At 42.1% G+C, this 22,637-nt stretch overlaps 1 protein-coding gene across 1 annotated transcript in view; it reads left to right on the forward strand.

Moving 5' to 3' along the window:
* LOC126234556 (glutamate receptor ionotropic, kainate 2-like) overlaps positions 1 to 22,637 on the forward strand; it is a 237,767-nt gene that overhangs the window by 69,426 nt on the left and 145,704 nt on the right. The window contains exon 4 of the mRNA XM_049943257.1: positions 15,091 to 15,278. Coding sequence (XP_049799214.1) covers positions 15,091 to 15,278 — 188 coding nt within the window. The remainder of the gene's footprint in view (positions 1 to 15,090; positions 15,279 to 22,637) is intronic.

Here is a 22,637-nt window from a genome sequence, read left to right on the forward strand (position 1 = left end):
GCACATTTAAAATTACGTGAACCTTAGTCAACCCTCTCATGCTGATAAATTCATATTAACTGATTAAGAACATTTAGTTGAAAATCGTATAAATTAAATTTTTTACGTATTTCGGCCTTGGCACACATTTTCTAAATGCAGTGGTTTTTTAAATAGTTACTGAATTCTTTCCCGGCGTTAGCTATGGAACACAAGACTGTCTCTGTTAGCAGAAAATGGTTAAATATTGCCAAGCCGACCTGAACGTTTAATTATCATTGATAAAGTACACTTCACTATACGTTTAAGTTATTTTCTTTACAAATTGAAAGAACCAACAGATTAACAACTTCAACGTTAATTATCCGCCTATGAATGCACAAATGAGAAACCAGTAACAAATTCCGTCAGTCTCAGGATCGCTGTAAAAGAAAAATATTTTCGTAATTCACTGCTAATTTTATCTGCTCCCGATTTACGGGTTTGGTTAATTTTTCTTAGCGGAACAATTTTTTAAATGTGCCGCCGCTGCAAATCGTTCGGTCGCGGCACAGCCCAGCAACACCAACGATAATTGCTAAAAATGCTGAAAATTCTTTAAAGAAATATTATAGATGACATGGGCAAGCTAATTTACATTAGTAATACACAATTTTGAAAACTTACAATATATTTAGACCACCACAATAATTCAACTTACATTACTTTGTAATTTCTCCTCTAATGGCGGCTAAAGATAGATACAGACAAAAGAAGTCTACTCATTCATAAAATGCTACGTCACAGGTTCCTCTCTCTCTCAGCTCTCGAGGAAGACGACAAAGAATGCACATTATGTATTCCTATTTATACCACTGCCGACCGTTAATGTCTCTTTGCAATCTTACAACATTACTCCCCTCTGTGGCTGTATTTTACATTTTTCTTATCGCGGATATTAACATATTTCATAATTACATTAGGAGTATAGAAATATTACAATCATAAATACATCGAGAATATTATTACAGGCCGGCCGACGTGGCCGTGCGGTTAAAGGCGCTGCAGTCTGGAACCGCAAGACCGCTACGGTCGCAGGTTCGAATCCTGCCTCGGGCATGGATGTTTGTGATGTCCTTAGGTTAGTTAGGTTTAACTAGTTCTAAGTTCTAGGGGACTAATGACCTCAGAAGTTGAGTCCCATAGTGCTCAGAGCCATTTGAACCATTTTGAGCCAATATTATTACAGAAAATATTACAATAGTAACGAATGTCCTTTATACAAAATTAAATAATATTTTTTTGTTAAACAATTACAGTACATACGAATTGCTTCATAGCGTACATAGTACAATTAAATGTCATTTCATGTTATTAATAGTGCGTGTGCTGCCAGGGAACGTTACATTGCCCCCTGGCAGCATTTGGCAAAGAGTTTCTATACTTTGACACAATGGTGCCAGTAACGTTCTTTACAATTCTGTATTTTTTTTTAATGGAACGGCTCTTTTAATTAGTCCCAGGGTTATATATGTTCATGGCTCCCCCATTTGGGCGAAGTCAGACAGGAAACCTGGGCAAAACTGTGCCGGAGCCCAGCCATCCCAGTTGGTTCATGATTAATCTTGTCTCTTTAACAGTCATTCTTTTGAAATGATTTAGCAGTTTGTCATCAACGGTTACGTAATATCACAGTTACATACAGTTCAACGAAAGTTTGTTGTGTGTGATTAACAACTCGTAATTATCATTTTTGCGATATACTGCAAGGTCACTTGTCCTAGGATATATCACTTAGTTTTTTGAAATCATTTAGTACAACGTCACTTTTCATAATGTTCCCACTACCTACGTGTTACAAATCCATCTCCTACACTTGTTAGTGTTCATTTTCTCTCGTCAATTTATGGGTATACATAATAAGCGTTCAATGTTTGTCAAAAATCGAGTCCATTGACATGTTATGCAGTTTGTGTAAATATTTTGGAATATGTCAATAATGCTGTAGTTGGTGAGCGGTGCGGAGTGATTGTTGAGCGGCGCTCGGCGCGGCGCGTCGGCTCCGTGTAGGTCACCGCCCCCAGTGTTGGCAGCTACGGCGCGGAGAGGCGTGTGGCTGCCTGGTCTGCTACGGGCTGCTGCGGCCGCTGCATGGCTGAAGTAGCCGGATGCGCGTTGTATATCAGCTCGGCCGTGTGACATTTTCTTGCAGTGCTCCAGCAAACATGCAACAAGTTCACAAAGAGTGTACTATCCTTGTGGGCATTTTTCCTGCTGTGGGAAAGAACGCACACTGTTATTGGCAGTTATTATTCAGTAGGCCTTCACTAGTCTGGTTTGCACAATGTTTCGTTGTCACAGTAACACGTTTTATGGGCACACAACATTTTTTCACCATGTCATGACTTGTCATTAGTCACACGCAAGTTTTCACCTTAGAACAAAATGTATCTCTGTAGTCAATGCGCTTTCCTGGCGTCCCTTGACACACAGAGTTATAGTTTGACACTAGCTTGGTCCACCGTCTGTTATCGGCTCACTGTTCGTGTCGTGCTAGTTCCTTGTCCACTTGAACACACGGCGATGATACAGTTTCTTATTGCTTGTTCAAAACAACCTCGTGACGTATTGCTACAGTTTTAACAGTCACTGTCTGTCTCTGCCACAGAATACTGCACTTTTGTTCAAGTTTTTTTCAGTTACAATGTCCGTTGTGCAATTTTTTTGTAACAGCACATTCGTAACTTCTTTGTTCGCTCTTTACCAAGGTGTGTGATAATTGCGTACATGGTAACAAATATTAAAATTTCGTATTAGTTTGCCCAAAAATCATCTATATTTATGTTCTAGTAGATTTTATTTGTGCATTCCAGCCGGATTCAGGCATATTGTTCAATAACTCCTTTGAAATTATGTCTCACTTTACTTGCAAGGTCCTATGTAACTACAGTGTAGTCTCTGTAGGTTAAAATTGACTTGGACTGTATCAGGCTAGCTCTTTTTACTGATTCGATCTGCACATGCTTCAATTGAAGCTTCTTTGTGCGTAACTTTGCGTTACTTAAATTTGCAATAAGTTTGCCTCCCATGGTGCCCTCGGGTCACTACTGGGTGCATTACTCTCTTTGATAACACTGGTAGAAAATAAAGTTCTCAGGGTTTCATATTATTAATATTATTCTGGATTCGAACCTGTCAATCTGACAGCTACACACACACACACACACACACATACACACACACACACACACACAATAGAGAAGACTGTACCAAGAAATATTTCAAGTTTGACACACATATGGAATATCATGCAGTACACAAACTAATCACTACTAAAATGTTCCTCCTGACTGATCTCTGTCACAATTTAACACTACAAATAATTGCATTAATCAGGTTATCTGTGCAGACATTTAGAGCATGTTTAAGTTAACACTAATTAAAAAGAAGACATAACACAAATAATCATAAACAAAAGAGAAAGTCAATCATATTCTTGTAACTAAATACTTCTACATTAGTACATTATCTCTACAGTTCACACATCATTAATGTTCATTCATTTCCGAAAGAATGGTGTCCCTTTTCACACATAACACATAGGACTATTAGTCATTTACTGCAGGAATATTTTCACATCCTTACGCGGATACAGTCTCCGTACTCTTCCTGATTGGGGATCTGCTAAGAGATAGCTACACTCATGTGGCACACTTACTATTCTAAAAGGTCCATTGCACACCAATTGCCACTTGCTATTCTGTTTCAAGGATGCCGAGGACTTAGGATGATTGCATAAGAATACCAAGTCCCCAACACTAAGTTTTTGATTATTCGTCACATGTCGATTATATTTTTCTTTCCTTTTCTGAGCGCACCTGGTAAGGTTGCACCCTGCTTTCCTTATCCTCTCTTCCTTAGGCTCAGGAATGACTGGGACCTTAGGCAAAGGTGTCAGCCACTCATTCAGTACTCTATTGTTATTCATTATAATCTCGGTTGGTGGATACCCCGTAGAGGCATGCGGGGTTGCGTTGTGAATTTCCAAAAATTTAGGTATCAGATCTGGCCATCTTGTGTGCTTATATGCAACGTATAACCTGAAAAATTTATTTAACTCTCCAAATGTTCTTTCTACTAAACTTGCTTGTGGATGAAAACGGGATATTAGTATGTGCTTTATACCTTGTTCATGTAAATAGTTCTTCCAGGTATGACCTGTAAAATAGGAAGCATTATCTGATATTATCGCTTCAGGCTTACCCACCTGTGTAAAATATTCTTTCCCTAACCATTTAACTATTCCACGAGCGGTGGCTGATTTAAGGCAGTATATTTTTAAGTATTTAGAGAAAAGGTCATATACCGCTAAAATGTACTTTAATCCACCCCTGGCTTGAGGGTAGGGTCCTGCTATGTCTATAGATACTAACTGAAGTGGCCGCTGAGGCACTATAGGATGCAGTTCAAACCTTGTGGATTTATTTTGAAACTTAGCTTTTTGGCACAGAGGACAAGTCCTGATAATGGTGCGAGTCTGCTGGCTTATTCCCTTAAAGTAACAGTATCTGGATAAAATCCTCATTGTTTTGCCTATCCCAGCGTGACCCCATGCTAAATGCGTGTGCCACACTACAGTTGGGATAGCCTGTTGCGGTATACACATGACTCCATGGTCATTTGACACACCTGTTTTATAATACAGAATATTATCTACTATTTTGAAGTTCTGAACACTTTTAAGATTGGTACCTTCTTTAATTTTGCTAATGACATCTCGCCAAATCGGATCAGTTTTCTGCAATGTAGACATATTCTTACACATATGTAAAAAGTCCCTCCTATGTACCTTATCTTGTACTAAGGGTATTCGATATTCCTCCGATTGTTCCAAAATCTTTGACACTGAGGATTACCCTAGTGGGAGCCTCGACAAGGCGTCAGCTACAACATTATCTTGTCCTTTTATGTACATAATCTTAATTTTATATTCCTGCAATGATAACCTCCATCTTAGCAAGCGGGTATGGTATAATTTGCAAGACATTAAATAGCTCAGAGCCTGGTGATCACTGAATACTTTGATTTCTTTGCCATGGATGTAATAGTTGAATTTCTTTACCGCCCAAACCACTGCAAGAGCCTCTAACTCTCTCACAGCTATTTAGTGTGCGGCTGGCAAAACCGATTACATTGATTGTTGTGGGGTCGTTGCTCCTGTCCCACTGAAACAAACAAGCGCCCAAACCGTATGAACATGAATCTGACGCTATGCAAAAATCTTTTGTCATGTCTGGGTGTCACAGTATGTTTGCATTCACCAAGGCGTTTTTGATAGCGTCAAATGCCCGTTGACATTCTTCTGTCCACACCCAGTGCGCATTTTTACGCAACAGGTCATTAATTGGTTTGGAACAAACCGTCTAAAAAAAGATACAAGACCTATAAACGCTTTGAGTTGTCTCTTAGTTCTCGGGCTAGGAAACCCACGAATTGCGTCAAGTTTTTTGCTGTCAGGTTTGATGCCTTGTGGTGTTATTATGTGACCTAGAAATTTAATCTGATTACGTCCAAATTTGGATTTCTCAAGATTCGCTGTTACTCCTGCTTGCTTAAACCTTTCTAAGACTCTACCCAGTAGTTCTACGTGCTCCTCCCAGGTGGCAGTAGCAATCACCAGATCGTCTTCATACACTGTTACCCTTTGCAGCAAATCCGGACTCAAACCCGCGTCGAGGGCTGTTATGAAAACTCCTGCACTTACATTTAGGCCAAAAGGTAGTACCCTAAATTGGTAGCTCCTTCCCCCAAATACAAATGCAGTATATTTCCTCGATTCGGGTGTGAGCAGGATTTGCCAGAATGAAATTTTCATATCAACAGATGTCAAATATTTCACTTCATGGAATTTTTGAAATTGCTCATCTAAGTTTTCCGGATGAATCCTGACAGGTAAAATAATTTCGCTTATGTCTCTCGCATCTAATACTAACCGTACCTGTCCATCTGCTTTTGCCACCGCCACCAAAGGACTACTATAAGGGGACAAAGACGGTTCTATTATTCCCCACTCGATCAGTTTTCTAATTTCTTTAGCTACTATTTCCTTCTTGGACCAAGGAATGGAGTATGAGGCTCGACAGTAGGTTTTGTGAGGCTTCACCTCGATATTGTATTGATATCCCTTAACAATTCCTGGTCGTTCTGAAAATACATTTGCATAGTTAGATAATAACTGTACCAAATCCTGCTGTTGCATTGAGTTCAAATTTTCGGAATGTGATACTTTGTTCACAAGTGCGTCCACATTTGCTTTTAATTGATCACCTTGTACGTCTGGATAATAGAGATTTTGTCCTAGAGAATGATTGTCTAAATGTAGTATCCACTGATTCCTACATTTTATGTTAATAGCGTTACAATTAGGCACAGGTACCTCTTCAGATCTGAGCATGGACAATTCTATCCTCCTACCCATGTTCATCAAACTTAATTTTCCCCGAGAAAGGTAGATTACTGCGTCCCTTTCTCTCAAAAAATCTACCCCCAAAATGCAGGCTACCTTTAAACCCTTTACTACCAGGAACGAGCATGCTATGGCTTCTCTCCCTATATACATCTCTACCCGCACTTGGAGTTTAATTACTTGTCGCTGTGCACTGATGGCTCCAGTGACTTTGCAATTGTTCACAGGAAAAGTCAGCATACGCTTTTCTTTCCCCAGTACTCTGAATAAGTCCTTACTCATGACACTGACAGTAGCACCTGTATCTACGATTGCTTGCACATCAATATTGTTAATTTTTATCTCTATTATCCCTTGTACTTTTTCTTTGTGCTCCTTTATCCACGTGGGTGGTTCAGTTATCAATTCATGTCCCATCTGTACCCCGTCATTATATCTGAGGATACAGATTTCCGATGGTTTGTTCTCTGTCGGGCTGCTCTCACTCCAAACCTCAACCGACGATGGGAGAGCGTATCTCGGCTGAATCTACACTCCTGGAAATTGAAATAAGAACACCGTGAATTCATTGTCCCAGGAAGGGGAAACTTTATTGACACATTCCTGGGGTCAGATACATCACATGATCACACTGACAGAACCACAGGCACATAGACACAGGCAACAGAGCATGCACAATGTCGGCACTAGTACAGTGTATATCCACCTTTCGCAGCAATGCAGGCTGCTATTCTCCCATGGAGACGATCGTAGAGATGCTGGATGTAGTCCTGTGGAACGGCTTGCCATGCCATTTCCACCTGGCGCCTCAGTTGGACCAGCGTTCGTGCTGGACGTGCAGACCGCGTGAGACGACGCTTCATCCAGTCCCAAACATGCTCAATGGGGGACAGATCCGGAGATCTTGCTGGCCAGGGTAGTTGACTTACACCTTCTAGAGCACGTTGGGTGGCACGGGATACATGCGGACGTGCATTGTCCTGTTGGAACAGCAAGTTCCCTTGCCGGTCTAGGAATGGTAGAACGATGGGTTCGATGACGGTTTGGATGTACCATGCACTATTCAGTGTCCCCTCGACGATCACCAGTGGTGTACGGCCAGTGTAGGACATCGCTCCCCACACCATGATGCCGGGTGTTGGCCCTGTGTGCCTCGGTCGTATGCAGTCCTGATTGTGGCGCTCACCTGCACGGCGCCAAACACGCATACGACCATCATTGGCACCAAGGCAGAAGCGACTCTCATCGCTGAAGACGACACGTCTCCATTCGTCCCTCCATTCACGCCTGTCGCGACACCACTGGAGGCGGGCTGCACGATGTTGGGGCGTGAGCGGAAGACGGCCTAACGGTGTGCGGGACCGTAGCCCAGCTTCATGGAGACGGTTGCGAATGGTCCTCGCCGATACCCCAGGAGCAACAGCGTCCCTAATTTGCTGGGAAGTGGCGGTGCGGTCCCCTACGGCACTGCGTAGGATCCTACGGTCTTGGCGTGCATCCGTGCGTCGCTGCGGTCCGGTCCCAGGTCGACGGGCACGTGCACCTTCCGCCGACCACTGGCGACAACATCGATGTACTGTGGAGACCTCACGCCCCACGTGTTGAGCAATTCGGCGGTACGTCCACCCGGCCTCCCGCATGCCCACTATACGCCCTCGCTCAAAGTCCGTCAACTGCACATACGGTTCACGTCCACGCTGTCGCGGCATGCTACCAGTGTTAAAGACTGCGATGGAGCTCCGTATGCCACGGCAAACTGGCTGACACTGACGGCGGCGGTGCACAAATGCTGCGCAGCTAGCGCCATTCGACGGCCAACACCGCGGTTCCTGGTGTGTCCGCTGTGCCGTGCGTGTGATCATTGCTTGTACAGCCCTCTCGCAGTGTCCGGAGCAAGTATGGTGGGTCTGACACACCGGTGTCAATGTGTTCTTTTTTCCATTTCCAGGAGTGTAGTTTGTTGGATTATTACTGGTGGACGGGTGTGGCTGCTCTGTGTCGCTGACCTCCACTATGTGTAAGTTGTGTTGTGTCGGCAACCACGGTTGCGCAATTGGCGCATTCTGTGGTGGCGGTCGGTTATTGTCATATCTTTCACTGTTTTGCCGGTCCGGACTGGGCCTCTGGTTCTGTGGCCAAGTTCGGTTTGCATCGTTTTAGGTATTATTGTTCCACGGCCCCCTGGCATTTTTCAATCTACTATTGCTTGGTGGGCCTGTTTCATATCGGTCATCGGACCTCCTTTTCCGGTCATTATTCACCGGCGGACTATTGCCGTTCCGGTCTCTACCTCTATTCCCGTTTTGTACACAATCTTGTCTCCTATTGTTACCTCCGCCGTTTCCATTATTTGGTGGAGGCGTGTTATTTCGACCATTTCTGTAACCGTTTCCGTTACTTCTAGCCTGTTCAGAGACTGCCTTAACATCCTCCTGAATCAGGTCAATTGAGTCCAGAACAGACAAGAAATGTTCCATGTCGTTCTCCGGTACGTGTATAAGTTTTTCCTTTACGTGTATCGGCAAGTGTGATTTCAAAAGTCTGATCAAATCCCGGGATGGAATCTGCTCGTCCCAGTAACGGGTCTTATTAATGTATTTCTCAAAATATTTTCGCAAATTGCCTAATCGTGGAGAATACGGCTCTGGATTATATACCTCTTTCCGTAATCTCTCCTGAATACATGTTGACCAATATTTGGCCAAGAATGCCTTTTCAAATTGCTCATATGTATCGCAACTGTCAGCTCCTTCGGTTGCCCATAATGCAGCATCTCCTTATATGTAAGACATAACGAACTGTATTTTCTGTGTATGACTCCAAACGCTAGGCAAAATGTTTCTAAATCCCTTGATAAACACTACAGGGGGAACAGATTTCCTCTCCGTTGTAAAGATCTGAAACTGTCGGTTTTTAATCAGACTTTCTTCAATCACTATTTTGGAGTGACATTTGTTTGTTTCGCTTACACTGGTTGCCTGTTCTGTCTCGCAGTCGCAATTTTTCACTGCTGTATTTATATGCCTATCATTGTTGGACGTAGCTGGCGTCACACTGCAAGACGACGGTTGACATTCTGCTGCCACAGCGGAATGTCAGTGTGCACCGCCCTTTTTAGGTCCTGCACTTCCACACTCGAGCCCAAGTCCTTGGCCGCAATCGCGGCGTGCACCCTCTCGTCTATTTTTTTTGTAAATTCCTTTTCAATTTTGCTCGCCTGTTCGGACATTTTCTGCTCTATTGCTTGACTTGTGTCAATTTCTAATTTTTCCATCCTGTTAGCCAGTACACTAATTTCATCTACGATACTGGCGTTAGCCACCTGGATATTATCTACTCTTTCGCTCAGTTCTTGCACCGCTTTGGGTATGGTTTCATAGTTTTGTCTCAAACTAACGATCTCACTTTGCATAGCTTCCAAAGATTGCATTAACTACAAGTCTCTCTCATGCTGGCATCGATCACGCTCTGCTTGTTTAGCATCATGTTCACTATCACTTTATGCTTGCATACGTGCAAATTCAGCTTGGAAATTGAGCATGCGCTCGAACATAACCCTTAATGATTGCACTTCTGACACCTCACCACTCTCTGGTCCGTGTCTAGTGCTTGTGGGTGGCACAGTATTTCTACTTTCAACTGAATCACTGGCTGGCAGTGGCAACATTTCTTGCCCTTCTGCCCCCAGATTCTCACATTGTACTTCCTGAACTACGCCACTAACATTATTTTGTGCCTCACTTTCTAACTCGGTATCACTGCTTGCTAACTGTTGTTCATTATCCATGTTTATATTTTTCTGACTACGCAATCTAACCATAGTCAACAAAAGAAACAAAATCTGAACTAAATATCCTAACACTCAGGTTTCACTGACATAGTCACACAAGAAATGGTCATTTGTTGAAACACACTTATTATATACTACGATGACTAACTACTCAAATGTCCTGTTATTTTAAAAAAGGAACACTAACAACAAGCACACCACTAATGATCCGAGAACACCGCACTGAGGCTACTTTACTACCCACACGACAACTACACTGTAGCTTTACCTTTTGGTGATCTATCTTGGGTGCAGCTGCCCACTGGTATTGTGGTAGGTAATTAATTTTTGGATATAATGAGCTCTCTCCTTCAGCTTGCCTCTGGGTATATAGTGTTCTCATGCAAAAAATCATATACAGGTATTACCACACAATATTGGTTAGGCAATACATACAATACATGAAAAAATTATTAATTGTTCTCCAACAAAGTTCGACTACAATAATTCCCTAGTTATCTCATGGGTATTTTGTGGCCACTGCTTATTCGGGCCCCACGTTATTGGGCGCCAATTTAATGAAATAAAATTTATTATATATATATTTATTTATTATGTGGAAAAAGAAATAAAATGAATGAAAGTGGATGAAAATGGAGGGGAGAAATGTTACTTTAAATTGTTTTTGTTATTTGCTCTTTCAGTACGAACTTTGTTGTAGAACCCCTTATTTACATGTGGTAATAAAAATTCATTTAGACAGAATTAAGCACATTTAAAATTACGTGAACCTTAGTCAACCCTCTCATGCTGATAAATTCATATTAACTGATTAAGAACATTTAGTTGAAAATCGTATAAATTAAATTTTTTACGTATTTCGGCCTTGGCACACATTTTCTAAATGCAGTGGTTTTTTAAAAAGTTACTGAATTCTTTCCCGGCGTTAGCTATGGAACACAAGACTGTCTCTGTTAGCAGAAAATGGTTAAATATTGCCAAGCCGACCTGAACGTTTAATTATCATTGATAAAATACACTTCACTATACGTTTAAGTTATTTTCTTTAGAAATTGAAAGAACCAACAGGTGAACAACTTCAACGTTAATTATCCGCCTATGATTGCACAAATGTGAAACCAGTAACAAATTCCGTCAGTCTCAGGATCGCTGTAAAAGAAAAATATTTTCGTAATTCACTGCTAATTTTATCTGCTCCCGATTTACGGGTTTGGTTAATTTTTCTTAGCGGAACAATTTTTTAAATGTGCCGCCGCTGCAAATCGTTCGGTCGCGGCACAGCCCAGCAACACCAACGATAATTGCTAAAAATGCTGAAAATTCTTTAAAGAAATATTATAGATGACATGGGCAAGCTAATTTACATTAGTAATACACAATTTTGATAACTTACAATGTATTTAGACCACCACAATAATTCAACTTACATTACTTTGTAATTTCTCCTCTAATGGCGGCTAAAGATAGATACAGACAAAAGAAGTCTACTCATTCATAAAATGCTACGTCACAGGTTCCTCTCTCTCTCAGCTCTCGAGGAAGACGACAAAGAATGCACATTATGTATTCCTATTTATACCACTGCCGACCGTTAATGTCTCTTTGCAATCTTACAACATTACTCCCCTCTGTGGCTGTATTTTACATTTTTCTTATCGCAGATATTAACATATTTCGTAATTACATTATGAGTATAGAAATATTACAATCATAAATACATCGAGAATATTATAACAGAAAATATTACAATAGTAACGAATGTCCTTTATACAAAATTAAATAATATTTTTTTGTTAAACAATTACAGTACATACGAATTGCTTCATAGCGTACATAGTACAATTAAATGTCATTTCATTTTATTAATAGTGTGTGTGCTGCCAGGGAACGTTACAACTACCACCGAACAACCGACTCTGACTGCTCCACAAGCCATTTTCTTACAGGAGATTGGAAAAATGCTCTTTTAAGCACATTTATCATTTAAAGCTTTTCGTAATAGATTTAAAGACGCATATGTTGTGTGCCCATCAGCATATATCATCATCAAATAGGAAATGAGCAGTGAACGTTAACAGCAAGGCAGCTTGCACCAGTTATCGTCACAAGTAGAATGGCCCCTATCTCTACAGGTATTTTTTAAGGTAATTTTTTATGGTTGTTACCGGCTGTGTAAGAAAATGAGATAGCTTTTTAAAAACGCCCTGTACATTATTTATGTGCTTTCTTCGTTGTACTGCAGTTTTTATTAATATATTCTTCTTGATTTACTCTTGTGTTTTGTTCAACTATAGTCACTTCGAAAATTTCAAATAGTGTGCCGCCAGGGGCCAGAATGTTGCGAGAGTATCAATACGGGTCGGACAGTGCAGGGAGACTCGAACACCACTGCTGAGCTAGCGTGTTCCTCAGCTGCGTGGCGTTTCTCGCCGTGTATACAGACTAACCAGTTCGCAGCGGCGAGGGGCAGTCGCGTTCAGCGTATGTCCGCATTACAGAACCTTTTGTGCTGCTCTTGGTGTGGGTGAATGTGCACATCTTCACCGTCTAAACCAAACAGTAGTGCCACAACCTCTCACTTTTGTTATAATATGCGACTGCAGGTCTTCAAGCGGCTAGTAAGCTACACTTCTGAAAACGATATCGGATGAATACGAACAGTGTCATCTATACTGAATTATAACGTAGTTTTTGCAATGGGAAGCGATTGTAATAACATAAAAGTCGACAATAGCTATAAAATAACACCACATTTGCCTTTTATTTTGTTTCTTAAGTACCTTAGGAAGTGTGGAACGGTACATTACAGAAAAAGTTTATTTACGATTCTCTTGTAACCTACAGATATTTAATGAAGAATCTCGTTTTCTTCTAAGACCAAAAGTGGTGAGTAAACAGTAGAAGGCCTGACCTTTTGCAGAAAGACGTCGTATATCTGCTCAACAACGTTAAGTTTTCTTCTCTGGACTTCCAGTCAAATGGGTGAATATGGAACGTAGAAAACTTATATTGAATGCAATATCTACTTTATTTCACGTGCCAAGTAAGTCACCATAGCTGTAGCGTTAGGGAAAATCACGCAGATGTGACAATAAATCGTCGAAATTAATCAAACTCTTTCCCATCACAGAAGAAACCAATTCCAGTATTGTTGTTACATCTGAGTCACAAACAGCAAAGATCTTCAACACATTGACTATTGATCCAAAAGCGACTGAATTTACAAAAATATTCGTGCGTTGGAAAGTCGAATGGAATGCAAGAATATGCGAATCGCTAGACCCAATACGAAATGGTTACGTGTCAAGGGAAGTGCCTATCATAATAACAAGACAGCAACAGAAATACATTTTCCTCACGCATGAAATATGGTTTATATTCTTTTGATTTCAGCTGTATAAGCTGCAGTTATACACATATTCGAAAGTATTTCTTCATGAATAAATGGTAGCTTATGGCACTGAATCAGTGAGATTATGCTGTTTTTATATTTACTTCACTATCATTCATGTCTATCGATAATTTACTAGTCCTTAGAGCGCAAAAATGTGATATCTATTTCGTTTATTAAGTAGAAAAATAATTAAAAACAAACGATAATCTTTTAGCTGCTTTCTCTCCACTAGGGGCGCTAGAATTGATTCAGCCGTCAGACAGTAACACCTTTCCCACCACTGTGTATGTTAGACTGTGTACATGATGCTCATAGCAGTGGTTGCATGTTTTTCGATTCAGACTGTCTTCGACTTCAACTCTTCAGTAATAATTTAAATTTATGATTTAATCTATATTACTTTATCAAGGCAAGCCACTGCTTAAAGTTGTCACCAAAAACCTCGGAAAGTAGTTGATCGATTTTCTTCAATTTTTTACACGATCCTCTAATGAGGATTAGTTTTATTTAAATGGCTTTGAGAGTTTTCACATAAAAAATTCGGAAGCAGTACTTTCCAGCACGACCATGTACAAAGCTCTAGAGTTTGTCGTTTATCACCATCATGACTGGATTGTAGCAGATGAATCTTGTACGTTTTCAGACACAGATATCACCGAAAAACACGCTAGACACACACACGAGGAATCGCTAACGTGTGGCTGACACAACGTGTAGACATCTGTGGACTGCATGCAGATTCTTAACGCACTCTACGTCGCAGGCGAGCGTACCGAGATATATATATATATATATATATATATATATATATATATATATATATATATATATAAAAGGGCTCTGAGCACTATGGGACTTCTGAGGTCATCAGTCCCCTAGAACTTAGAACTACTGAAACCTAACTAACCTAAGGACAGCACACACACCCATGCCCGAGGCAGGATTCGAACCTGCGACCGTACCGGTGTCAGCTGTGGTTTTCCCGTTACATAAAGGAGCAGTGTCTAGAAACTGACGGTGCCATCGTCAAACGCTTTGTACTGTAGGAGAAGCAGCGCCGTAGTATCGTAGACTGAATATCGCCCATTGACACGGATACTGAAGAACGCGTTTCGCCGCTGTGATCGTCACGCGATTTGATGCACATTGGCGAAGGAAAGAGCGAATGAGTGAGGTAGATTCACCAGGGAGACCCCTACTAGCAACCACATGTACTAGCAACCTACAGCCGTTGGCAAGGCGAGTTTTTCATTTCGACGTATAACTTAATATTCACCCAAAGTTTCTATTTCCTTTCATGCAGCGTTCACTTTTTTGAAATCAGATACCTCTTTTTGGAAGCGAAACGTAGATTTTCTTTTCTAAATGTGAGGAACGTTCTCGACGAATTTTAGTACCTTTTTTTTTCCTTAGTCCCTTTATTCTAAGCGTAGTATGTTTCTCATTGGACTGGTTTAGCTTTGTGCGCTGGTGCTGTTGCAGTGTGCAACCTGACGTCTGAGGGCGTGGCTGGCATCGTCGGCCCGCGGCAGAGCGCCTCCACGGACATCGTGCGCTCCGTGTGCGACCGGCTGGAGATCCCGCAGATCGTCACCAACTGGGACCCGCGTCCGCCGCTGAGGCGCGCCTACCAGTTCAACCTCCACCCCGACGCCAAGTTCATCGCCCAGGTCAGCGCCGCAGCTCTGGCCCTTCCTTGCCGCTCGCTACAGTCCGTGACTGTGCGCTAACGTTAAACATCTATCACCACTTCAGATTACTATTAACTGGATGTGGTCACAGTGACAAATGACCACTTATATTGTGCCTTCCTGCTGAGCTATCGAATGCTGAGTTATCGAACGTACACTACTGGCCATTGAAATTGGTAGACCACGAAGATGACGTGCTACAGAAGCGAAATTTAACCGACAGGAAGAAGGTGCTGTGATATGCAAATGATTAGCTTTTCAGAGCATTCACAATAGGTTGGCGCCGGTGGCGACACCTACAACGTGCTGACAGGAGGAAAGTTTCCAACCGATTTCTCATACACAAACAGCAGTTGACCGGCGTTGCCTGGTGGAACGTTGTTGTGATGCCTCGTGTAAGCGGCGTACCATCACATTTCCGACTTTGATAAAGGTCGGACTGTAGCCTATCGCGATTGCGGTTTATCGTATTGCAACATTGCTGCTCGCGTTGATCGAGATCCAGTGACTGTTAGCAGAATATGGAATAGGTGGCTTCAGGAGGGTAATACGGAACGCCGTGCTGGATCCCAACGGCCTCGTATCACTATCAGTCGAGATGACAGGCATCTTATCCGCATGGCTGTAACGGATCGTGCAGCCACGTCTCCATCCCTGAGTCAACAGATGGGGACGATTGTAAGACAACAACCATCTGCACGAACAGTTCGACGACGTTTGCAGCAGCATGGACTATCAGCTCGGAGACCATGGCTGCGGTTACCCTTGACACCGCATCATAGACAGGAGCGCCTGCGATGGTGTACTCAACGACGAACCTGGGTGCACGAATGGCAAAACGTCATTTTTTCAGATGAATCCAGGTTCTCTTTACAGCATCATGATGGTCGCATCCGTGTTTGGCGACATCGCGGTGAACGCGCATTGGAAGCATGTATTCGTCATCGCCATACTGGCGTATCACTCGGCGTGATGGTATGGGGTGCCATTGGTTACACGTCTCGGTCACCTCTTGTTCCCACTGACGGCACTTTGAACAGTGGACGTTACATTTCAGATGTGTTACGAGCCGTGGTTCTACCCTTCATTCGATGCCTGCGAAACCCTACATTTCAGCAGGATAATGCACGACCGCATGTTGCAGGTCCTGTACGGGCCTTTCTGGATACAGAAAATGTTCGACTGCTGCCCTGGCCAGCATATTATCCAGATCTCTCACCAATTGAAAACGTCTGGTCAATGGTGGCCGAGCAACTGGCTCGTCACAATACGCCAGTCACTACTCTTGATGAACTATGGTATCGTTTTGAAGCTGTATGGGCAGCTGTACGTGTACACGCCATCCAAGCTCTGTTTGACTCAATGCCCAGGCGTATCAAGGCCGTTATTACGGCCAGAGGTGGTTGTTCTGGGTACTGATTTCTCAGGATCTATGCACCCAAATTGCGTGAAAATGTAATCACATGTCAGTTCTAGTATAATATATTTGTCCAATGAATACCCGTTTATCATCTGCATTTCTTCTTGGTATAGCAATTTTAATGGCCAGTAGTGCATTAAGATCAGGTAGAAGAATACAAGCTTTCTTATGAAACTGGTGACACTAAATATCATAAATGTTTGATGTACGATCACTAATTTGCTACATTTTGTTAAACTACATCCCGTACTCAATATCTTTAAGGTTTTTTTTTTTTTTTTTGAGTCATCAGTCTTTTGCTTAGGTTGATGTGGCCCGCTGAGAATTCCTCTTCTGCGCCAGTCTCTTTCTTGTCAAAGTCACACCTGCACCCAACTTCTTCGGTTATTATTTGTCGGAAGTGTTCAAACGTCTGTCTTCCCCCACAGTTTTATCTTTTACTGATTTCTCTTGTACTATGGAGGTATTCCCTAATTTCTTAACACGTATCCTGTCATACTGATCCTTCTTCTTCTCAGTGTTTTCCACATAGTTCCTTTGTCGGCTACTGTGGCCGTCTGCCTAGTTACGAACTTGTGTAAAATGAGTGATTACCACGAACCACTACAAACAGTTCTTGTAATTAACTTGGAGAAGGAGCCTTTGTTTATGCGATTTTTAATAAACTTGTTTTGCACTGTTTACGCGGACTATGTTCTCATTGCGCCTCCACCAGCACGAGGCATATCAAAGTGCTTTCTTGAAATAATGAATAGCCATAGTTCAGTTTTGTTGTTTAACCTTCACTCATCTCTTATTTCCCGGTTTTTCCACATTACATGATACACAACCATAAAATCCTGTATTCCAAACGTCCGTCCTGAAAAATTCCTTGCCTTAATTAAGTCCATTGTTTGATACTAACAGAATGCTTTCGGACAGCAATGCTCTCTGTGTTTGTGCTAGTCTACATTTTATGTTCTTCTTACTTCGATGTAGTGCGGCTTAGGCAAAATTTTATCTGTTTGCTCTACAATGTTATGGCATGTTTGGACTTACAATTGTAGTAATCGAAACTACACTGAATATATTAAGTTTACATATCTTAATTAAACTGTTTAAATATACTCAAGTTCTACAACAAACAGTTAACGAATGAAGTGAAATGAAAATAAAAATGTTGGTAACAGCGAGGATCGATTATTTTTTTTACATGCGCTATCTCAATAGAAAAATAAATACCAATCTTCTTCGCAGAAAAAAATGAGTGCCAACCGAGACTCGAACTTGAGATCTTTGCCTTTCACGGACAAGAATCCTACCGAAATTTTTATTTCTTTTGTTTTTTGTTTAATTTGTCCCCGCTTATCGCAAGCGGCTGCCTTAACCACTTGTTTTTTTGAAAAAATCACCTCTCCAATTAGATTTCAAATTTTAATGAATATCTTCAACATATCACGCTAAAAATTTAAATCAAATCTATATAGTTACACATGTTATAGTTAAGTAAACTTTAATTTAAGTAACAACAGCTTCATTGTCATACCACAAAATAATATTTCTGTTTTACTTGAAAGATATATAAATTTAACACTATTCTCGCGTAACATAAAGAAATAAACAGAGAGCATAATGAAGCATCTGATTTCCAATCCCCCTCTTGCTCTTTTATCTGGGTACGTCTTCTCGTATGTACATGGTATTCACCGATTCTTATCTTCCGTTCATTTGTTCATCACAGTGATAATTTAACTTCTCCTACTCTGGATGTTCCAGCTAGCGGAGGTCTTGAAACGCGCTCCATACGAAGTTAGAGAAATTCAGTCGGTACTTCGGATTGCTCACGATCTTCAGATGTTCCTGTAAAAAGGTCCAGAAGTCCACCACATTCTTAGGGCCATCTCTAAACAAACAGAGCACTGCCTAGCCTCGAAGCCACATTTCTGCATTCATTTTAGTATCCGTCCACGAAGAATACAGTCCTGGTCCAATGTTGTGATTCCCATTAGAAGAAAAAAAAATCGATCACTTGTGTCACCAAACGCCACACTTCTGACGAGGTTCCGCATATGAGGCGGTGTTCATCGTCGTCTAGAGTTTGGTACTGAGGGCATAAGGGTGAATTCGTCGTATGAATCGCATGAAGTCTGGACCGGGTCACATTTTTACCACTAACTGTTAGGTACCATACTGAGCAGACATTATGTACCAATCGTCATACCATATGCTGCCTGTCAGTAAGATTGCTAGGTTGTCCAGTCGTTAGTATCTCGCAGATTTCGCGCGCCGTCGCAGATGTGGTTTTCGGCAGAGCCCTCTGAACGTAGCTGTATTCGATTTAAAAAAAAAAAGCGCTTGTATGGGAAAGCGATTGGGAAATGTGCTGGAGCACCACTGGCACCATTCGAGGAACTAGTGCTTGCTCTTCTATTAAGATTCCTGTCAGACATATCTGATGACGGCCCCACAGTTTCAACACCGTGCTGCTATGTAGCGTCTCTGTTCGAACGTGAACATGCGCAATACCCAGTCCACCTCTACCAAGGTCTTCGTATTTAACTTTAAATGGTAGACCTGCACTCATGAAGGACCCGAACGCCGCCAATATGCTTCGTGCTTTCATCACTGGCATCGAAAAAGTGTGGAATTCGTGACGCCAGGTAGGGTGTTAACATATGTGACCCGATGGAGCATGTCTAAGGTCTGTGTGATGTTCCCTTAGACGCCCATCCGGACTGATTGTAGTAGTCTCTTAGACTTGTAAGCTGCTGCGCTAAATATGTCATCGGTAAAAACAATCCATAGGGATTTTAAGATATCCACGTGCCATAAAGCTGTTACAGATTCTTCCGTTAGTGCAACACCAATATTCATCACCACCGACTTGTCCTTATTTATGCAGCGGACACTGGCCGTTCCATATTTGTGGATCAATTCTGAAGCCACATGTATGTGGTTTCCAGCCCACACCACGCATCAGCTCGTCTGCATATGCCTTGTATTTAGATGTATGCACTTGCAAAGTCAATCCTTTCTGGCCGTGAGGAAGGCCGCAGAGTAACGGGTCGAGCGCCAGTGCATATAATATGGCAGATAGGGGACACCCTTGTCTGACCAATATCGCTACGATAAGAGATTTCGTCGTACATCCATTGACGAGGTCTTTGAAGGAGGCATTGCAGAGTAGCCGCATCACGACATTGATGAATGGTCATGGGAACTACGTGAGCATCAGGACTTCTGCAAGATAGATGTGACTCACTCAATCGAAGGTTTGATCAAAATTAACGGAGCAGCTTCTAGATGTTATCGTGCCCGCTGAGTGACATTTGATCGAGTGAGATCATTTGGCGTAATACTCCTCAGAGGTAAGCTGCTAATAGTCTGATGAATATTTTACAGTCACAATTAAGGAGCGTCTGTGGTGGTAGTCCCGTATCCATGTGCCGCCTGAGAGGTTGTGTATTGGGGTGATCAAGTCCTCCAAAAAAGCTGGCGGTAAGGGTAAGTCAGGAAGAATTAATTTGCGGCAGATAGCAGTCCATCTGGGTGCCAGCGAAAGGTCCTATAGAATTCAAAGAGAGGCCATCTGATCTCGGTGATGTATTCACCGTTTCCCTACCAATGCCCTCCAGCACTTCCTCCTCTGTAATCGCCTCTATCAGTTGTGCTTCTAAATGGTTCAAATGGCTCTGAGCACTATGGGACTTAACATCGGTGCTCATCAGTCCCCTAGAGCTTAGAACTACTTAAACCTAACTAACCTAAGGACATAACACACATCCATGCCCGAGGCAGGATTCGAACCTGTGACCGTAGCAGTCGCGCGGTTCTAGACTGTAGCGCCTAGAACCGCACGGCCACCCCGGCCGGCTGTGCTTCTGCCTCTGGTTCAGTGGTGCAAAGAATTGTATGAGTAACTTCGGAAATTGGCTGCCATATTAGCATCCTCTCCAGTGTGAAGTTGACCGTAATGTTCTACAAACTCCTTTCCTATTTCTTGTTGCGACGTTTGGTGTCTGTACACGGCATGCACCAGGACTTCTCGTCGTCTTGTGCTTTCGTTGATGTTAATCGTCGCTGGGCGTTCTTCTATAACCATGTCTAGTGCCCGTGTCCTGACCAATACACTTTCGCAGCGGCGTCACGTGATGGATAAAATATCGGCCTTCGTTCGTTGAACCATCGCTTGCCAGTCCGGAGAATGCACTTGGTCGGCGCATTCCCATAGCACCACGAAATAGAGCATTAGTCCTAAGCCAATGAACGATGGCACAGTTACAACAAAAGCTGCTCATAAATCCCTCATCCTGTATGCTACCACAATACGTGACACGCAATTTCAAAGAAAGATACTTATGTGTTGGTGTGAGAAACGTAGCACTCGTAGTGCCGGAAGGGATGACGGTACATAAGCGCATGCACAGTGAAAAACAACCAGCTGTGTCCTATGTTTGAGTTGATCGTAGCGTGGCTGACCATCATTTCACCATTCAACACTGGTTTCTGGTTATCACGGAGAGAGTGCGACAAAACATGTTTTCATCCATTTGATTTGCATACAAGGATGCATTTGAAGGGAAATGGCGTGATTTTAGTGTGATTTCTGGCTCTCATTTGAAGAGCAATGGCATAATTTTAATGTGATGTTTACATTGTGCTACAACACTATTTCCAAGATAGCAAGATTCCTACTTTGTGTACTTCGTGGTCCCAAATTTTGATGTTAGGTTTATCGCTAATTTCATTTATGCAACTCCTCATAACTGTCGTCTTTGTTCAGCTTACACTCCATCCATAGTATTTACTCATTAGACACATCCTGCAATTATCCCTCAATTTCAATGAAGATAGGAGTGTGATCAGCGAGTATTATCGTCGTATTCTTTCACCCTGAATTTTAATTCAACTTCTGAATCTGTCTATTGCTTTCATCATTGCTTCTTCGATCTACAGATTGAACAGTAGGGGCTAAAGACTACATCCCTGTCTTACACCACTTGTTAATGCGAGCGCCGACCGCGGTGGTCTAGCGGTTCTAGGCGCTCAGTCCGGAACCGCGCGACCGCTACGGTCGCAGGTTCGAATCCTGCCTCGGGCATGGGTGTGTGTGATGTCCTTGGGTTAGTTAGGTTTAAGTAGTTCTAAGTTCTAGGGGACTTATGACCACAGATGTTGAGTCCCATAGTGCTCAGAGCCATTTTTTGTTAATGCGAGCACTTCATTTACGGTCTTTCATTCTTACTTTACCCTCTTGGTTTTTGTTCGTAATCTATGTTACCCTTCTTTTCGTATGGTTTAGATCCCATTTCCAGAGAATGTCGATCATGTTGTAACATTATAGGTCTATAATTCCTGTGATCATATCTCGATTTATTCAGTCCTGCTTCCATAATCAAGTGCGACAGTGCATCCTCTGTGGTGCCTTTACCTTTCCTAAAACCAAACTGATATCACCTACGAGACTCTAAGTCTTTTTTCGTTCTTTTGTACATTTTTGTTAGCAACTTTGATTCGTGATCTGTTAAGCAGATTGTGTGATACTTCTCTCACATATCTGCCCTTCAGGATCTACGGCATGGTGTGGCTGATAGGAGTCTGGAAGTCTGCTGGTACATCTCCAACTCATAGATTATTTAAACCAATTTGAATAATCGTTTGGTTACCACTTACCTCAGTGATTTTAGAAATTCCAGAGGAGTATTATCTATTACCCCCGCCTTATCTGATCGTTGCTCTTCCAGAGCTCCGTTATACTATGACACAAACACTAGATCCCCAGTTCTCCACACTGGTTCCGATTTCTTCTTCTATCACGTTATTTCATAGTTCCTCCCTCTCGTAGAAGCCTTCAGTGTTCTCTTTCCACCAAACCTCTCTCTCCTCTGTATTTAACAGTAAAATCCCTGTGGTAAGCTTGATGTTGAAGCCTATGTTTT

This window comes from Schistocerca nitens, chromosome 2 (genome assembly GCF_023898315.1).
Source record: "Schistocerca nitens isolate TAMUIC-IGC-003100 chromosome 2, iqSchNite1.1, whole genome shotgun sequence".
NCBI classification, from domain to species: Eukaryota; Metazoa; Arthropoda; class Insecta; order Orthoptera; family Acrididae; genus Schistocerca; species Schistocerca nitens.